The sequence below is a fragment of the Nesoenas mayeri genome (genome assembly GCF_963082525.1).
Source record: "Nesoenas mayeri genome assembly, chromosome: 29".
NCBI lineage: Eukaryota > Metazoa > Chordata > Aves > Columbiformes > Columbidae > Nesoenas > Nesoenas mayeri.
In genome coordinates this window covers 279,472-285,471 of record NC_137561.1, presented here as the reverse complement: position 1 = coordinate 285,471, position 6,000 = coordinate 279,472, and the positions used below count along the sequence as shown (strand labels likewise).

At 61.9% G+C, this 6,000-nt stretch overlaps 1 protein-coding gene across 1 annotated transcript in view; it reads right to left on the bottom strand.

Annotated features, from left to right (window-relative positions):
* Positions 1 to 6,000, bottom strand: part of VARS1 (valyl-tRNA synthetase 1) — a gene marked incomplete at its 5' end in the record, with an annotated part of 60,772 nt that overhangs the window by 23,375 nt on the left and 31,397 nt on the right. Inside the window, 3 exon segments of the mRNA XM_080360815.1 lie at positions 1,824 to 1,967; positions 4,007 to 4,131; positions 5,890 to 5,980. Of these exon segments, the coding sequence (XP_080216941.1) occupies positions 1,824 to 1,967; positions 4,007 to 4,131; positions 5,890 to 5,980 (360 nt within the window).

The window sequence follows — 6,000 nt, the reverse complement described above, 5'->3', positions numbered from 1 at the left end:
GAGACCCACAGACCCAGAACCGACCCACAGACCCACAGACCCAGAACCGACCCACAGACCCACAGACCCACAGACCCAGAACCCACCCATAGACCCATAGACCCATAACCGACCCACAGACCAATAGAGACCCACAGACCCATAGAGACCCACAGACCCAGAACCGACCCACAGACCCACAGACCCACAACCCACCCATAGACCCATAGACCCATAGAGACCCATAGACCCATAGACCCATAACCGACCCATAGACCCATAGAGACCCACAGACCATAGAGACCCACAGACCCAGAACCGACCCACAGACCCACAGACCCACAGACCCAGAACCCACCCATAGACCCATAGACCCATGGGGACCCATAGACCCATAGAGACCCATAGACCCATAGACCCATAGAGACCCATAGACCCGTAACTGATCCATAGACCCCATAGACCCATGGGGACCCACAGGGACCCACCCATAGGGACCCATAGACCCATAGAGACCCATAGACCCATAGCGACCCATGGAGACCCATAGACCCATAGAGACCCACAGACCCATAGAGACCCACAGACCCAGAACCGACCCACAGACCCACAGACCCACAGACCCAGAACCCACCCATAGACCCATAGACCCACGGGGACCCACAGGGACCCACCCATAGGGACCCATAACCGACCCATAGACCCACAGACCCAGACCCATAACCGACCCATAGACCCATAGAGACCCACAGACCCATAACTGATCCATAGACCCATAGACCCATGGGGACCCACAGGGACCCACCCATAGGGACCCATAGACCCATAGAGACCCATAGACCCATAGCGACCCATAGAGACCCATAGACCCATAGAGACCCATAGACCCATAGACCCATAGAGACCCATAGACCCATAACTGATCCATAGACCCATAGACCCATGGGGACCCACAGGGACCCACCCATAGGGACCCATAGACCCATAGAGACCCATAGAGACCCATAGACCCATAGAGACCCATAGACCCATAGACCCATAGAGACCCATAGACCCATAGCGACCCATAGACCCATAGAGACCTATAGACCCATAACCAACCCATAGAGACCCATGGGGACCCATAGACACCCATAGACCCATAACCAACCCATAGAGACCCATGGGGATCCATAGACCCATAGGGACCCATAGACCCATAACCAACCCATAGAGACCCATAGGGACCCATAGAGACCCATAGGGACCCATGGGGACCCATGGGGACCCATAGACCCATAACCAACCCATAGAGACCCATAGACCCATAGAGACCCATAGACCCATAACCAACCCATAGAGACCCATAGCGACCCATGGGGACCCATAACCGACCCATAGCTACCCATAGACCCATAACCAACTCATAGGGACCCATAGAGACCCATAGAGACCCATGGGGACCAATAGAGACCCATAGACCCATACGGACCCATAGACCCATAGACCCATAACCAACCCATAGAGACCCATGGGGGACCCATAACCGACCCATAGACCCATAGGGACCCATAGAGACCCATAGGGACCCACAGAGACCCATAGACCCATAGACCCATGGGGACGCATAGAGACCCATGGGGACCCATAACCGACCCATAGAGACCCATAGGGACCCATTGGGACCCATGGGGACCCATAGACCCATAGGGACCCATAGAGACCCATGGCAACCCATAGACTCATAGGGACCCATGGGGACCCATAGACCCATAGGGACCCATAACAACCCATGAGCACCCATAACCGACCCATAGAGACCCATAACTGACCCATAGGGACCCCCTACACCCATAGAGACCCACTGATAGCATAGCGCCCCATAGCGCCCCATAGCGCCCCCACCTGCAGATCGGCACCACCATGGGGTTCTCAGTGACCCCCCGGAACAGCCCCCGCTGCTTCAGCTCCTCCAGAACGGCCGCGCGGGCACAGAAACGGGGCAGCCCCTGGGGGGGGCACGTCAGGACCCCCAATAACCCCCAGGGACCCCAATAACCCCCAGTGACCCCCAATAACCCCCAGGGACCCCAATAACCCCCGGGGTCCCAAACCCCCCCCAGTGACCCCCAATAACCCCCAGGGTCCCAAACCCCCCAGTGACCCCAAATAACCCCCAGGGTCCCAAACCCCCCCCAGTGACCCCAAATAACCCCCAGGGTCCCAAACCCCCCAGTGACCCCAAATAACCCCCAGGGTCCCACCCCCCCAGTGACCCCAAATAACCCCCAGGGTCCTAAACCCCCAGTGACCCCAAATAACCCCCAGGGTCCCAAACCCCCCAGTGACCCCAAATAACCCCCAGGGTCCCAAACCCCCCCAGTGACCCCAAATAACCCCCAGGATCCCAAAACCCCCCCAGTGACCCCAAATAACCCCCAGGGTCCCAAACCCCCAGTGACCCCAAATAACCCCCAGGGTCCCAAACCCCCAGTGACCCCAAATAACCCCCAGGGTCCCAAACCCCCCCAGTGACCCCCAATAACCCCCAGGGTCCCAAACCCCCCAGTGACCCCAAATAACCCCCAGGGTCCCAAACCCCCCCCAGTGACCCCAAATAACCCCCAGGGTCCTAAACCCCCCAGTGACCCCAAATAACCCCCAGGGTCCCAAACCCCCCAGTGACCCCCAATAACCCCCAGGGTCCCAAACCCCCAGTGACCCCCAATAACCCCCAGGGTCCCAAACCCCCCCCAGTGACCCCAAATAACCCCCAGGGTCCCAAACCCCCCCCAGTGACCCCAAATAACCCCCAGGGTCCCAAACCCCCCCCAGTGACCCTGAGTCATGTCCCCCCACGTTCCCCCAATATCCCATTGACCCCCATGTCCCCTCCTGTCCCCATGTGCCCCCATCTCTCTGTCTGTCCCCATGTCCCCCCATTTCCCCCCCACGTCTCCATGTCCCCCCATTGTCCCCACTGTCCCCATGTCCCCCCGTTTCCCCCGCACGTCCCCATGTCCCCAAACCCCCCCATGTCCCCCCAATATCCCAAGCCCCTCCATGTCCCCAAGTCCCCCCATACTCCTGTCTGTCCCCATGTCCCCATGTCCCCCCATGTCTCCCCATTGTCCCCTTTGTCCCCCATGTCCCTCCCATGTCCCCATTGTCCACGTCCTCCATGTCCCCATTGTCCCCTTGTCTGTCCCCATGTCCTCCCATGTCCCCCCGTTTCCCCCTCACGTCCCCATGTCCCCAAACCCCCCCATGTCCCCCCAATACCCCAAACCCCCCCATGTATGTCCCCAAGTCCCCCCATACTCCTGTCTCTCCCCATGTCCCCCCATATCCCCCATGTCCCCCATATCCCCCATGTCCCCATTGTCCCCTTTGTCCCCCATGTCCCCATTGTCCCCCCATGTCCCCATGTGCCCCTGTCCCCTTGTTTGTCCTCATGTCCCCCCATATCCCCATATCCCCCCATGTCCCCCCAATACCCCAAGACCCCCCATGTCCCCAAGTCCCCCCATACTCCTGTCTGTTCCCATGTCCCCTATGTCCCCATGTGCCCCTGTCCCCATGTCCCCCCATGTCCCCAACTCCCCCCATGTCCCCCATGTCCCCATGTCCCCAACTCCCCCCATGTCCCCCCAATACCCCAAACCCCCCCATGTATGTCCCCAAGTCCCCCCATATCCCCCCATGTCCCCTGTGTCCACATGTGCCCCTGTCCCCTTGTCTGTCCTCATGTCCCCTCCATGTCCCCATGTCCCCCCATATCCCCAAGCCCCCCCAAGTCCCCCCCATGTCCCCATACTCCTGTCTGTCCCCATGTCCCCCCATGCCCCATGTCCCCCCGTGTCCCCATATCCCCCATGTCCCCCCATGTCCCCCCCATGCCCCAAGCCCCTCCATGTCCCCATGTGCCCCCATGTCCCCCCCATGTCCCCCATGTCCCCATGTGCCCCTGTCCCCTTGTCTGTCCCCATGTCCCCCCGTGTCCCCACGTCCCCCCCCGTCCCCCGGTCCGTCCCCGTCCGTGTGTCACCAGGAAGGGGGGGGGCACGTTCTCCATGGCGCCGTCGTCCCCGATCACCGTCACCATGTCCAGCCCGTGCCGCTGCCCCACATCGAAATCCGTGGGGTCGTGGGCGGGCGTCACCTTCACCGCCCCTGCGGGACACGCCCCCCGGACACGCCCCCTCAGGACACGCCCCCTCAGGACACGCCCCCAAAGGACACGCCCCCATCCCACCCACCCACAAGCCCCCTGGGTTGGACTGAGCAGCCCCTTGGCCACGCCCCCTCCATAAGCCACGCCCCCTTAAAGCCACACCCCCCCTTAAGCCACACCCCCTTTAAATCCACACCCCTAAACCCCGCCCACTAAGCCACACCCACCTAAACCCCGCCCACTAAACCACGCCCCACTTAAGCCACGCCCACCCACATGTTACACCCACTGTAGGCCACGCTCCCCGATTAAGCCACACCCCCTCAAGCTCCTCCAAGCCCCACCCCTCCTTAAGCCACGCCCACCTAAGCCACGCCCCCACATTTAGCCACGCCCTCATTTCCCAACCTGGGCTACCTATTCAAGCCCCACCCCCTCAGGCTCCACCCCCTTTTTGGCCACTCCCCCACCCCCCCAGTGACCCCAATAACCCCCAGGGACCCAACCCCCCCCCAGTGACCCCAAATAACCCCCAGGGTCCCAAACCCCCCCAGTGACCCCAAATAACCCCCAGGGTCCCAAACCCCCCAGTGACCCCAAATAACCCCCAGGGTCCCAGAGCACCCCCAGTGACCCCAATAACCCCCAGGGTCCCAAACCCCCCCCAGTGACCCCAAATAACCCCCAGGGTCCCAAACCCCCCCAGTGACCCCAAATAACCCCCAGGGTCCCAAACCCCCCCCAGTGACCCCAACAACCCCCAGGGTCCCAAACCCCCCCCAGTGACCCCAAATAACCCCCAGGGTCCCAAACCCCCCCCAGTGACCCCAAATAACCCCCAGGGTCCCAAACCCCCCCAGTGACCCCAAATAACCCCCAGGGTCCCAAACCCCCCCCAGTGACCCCAAATAACCCCCAGGGTCCCAACCCCCCCCCAGTGACCCCAAATAACCCCCAGGGTCCCAAACCCCCCAGTGACCCCAAATAACCCCCAGGGTCCCAAACCCCCCAGTGACCCCCAATGACCCCCAGGGTCCCAAACCCCCCCAGTGACCCCAAATAACCCCCAGGGTCCCAAACCCCCAGTGACCCCCAATAACCCCCAGGGTCCCAAACCCCCCCCCAGTGACCCCAAATAACCCCCAGGGTCCCAACCCCCCCCCCAGTGACCCCAAATAACCCCCAGGGTCCCAAATCCCCCCCAGTGACCCCAAATAACCCCCAGGGTCCCAAACCCCCCCCAGTGACCCCCAATAACCCCCAGGGTCCCAAACCCCCCCAGTGACCCCCAATAACCCCCAGGGTCCCAAACCCCCCCAGTGACCCCAAATAACCCCCAGGGTCCCAAACCCCCCCAGTGACCCCAAATAACCCCCAGGGTCCCAAACCCCCCCAGTGACCCCAAATAACCCCCAGGGTCCCAAACCCCCCCCAGTGACCCCCAATAACCCCCAGGGTCCCAAACCCCCCCCAGTGACCCCCAATAACCCCCAGGGTCCCAAACCCCCCCAGTGACCCCAAATAACCCCCAGGGTCCCAAACCCCCAGTGACCCCAAATAACCCCCAGGGTCCCAAACCCCCCCAGTGACCCCAAATAACCCCCAGGGTCCCAAACCCCCCCAGTGACCCCAAATAACCCCCAGGGTCCCAACCCCCCCAGTGACCCCCAATAACCCCCAGGGTCCCAAACCCCCAGTGACCCCAAATAACCCCCAGGGTCCCAAACCCCCCCAGTGACCCCAATGACCCCCCTCACCCGTCCCAAACTGGGGGTCCACGAAGGGGTCGTGCAGCACCGGGAGGCTCCGCCCCGTGAACGGGTGACGAACCCGACGCCCCCGTAGGTGCTGGAGGGGCGGGGCCACAT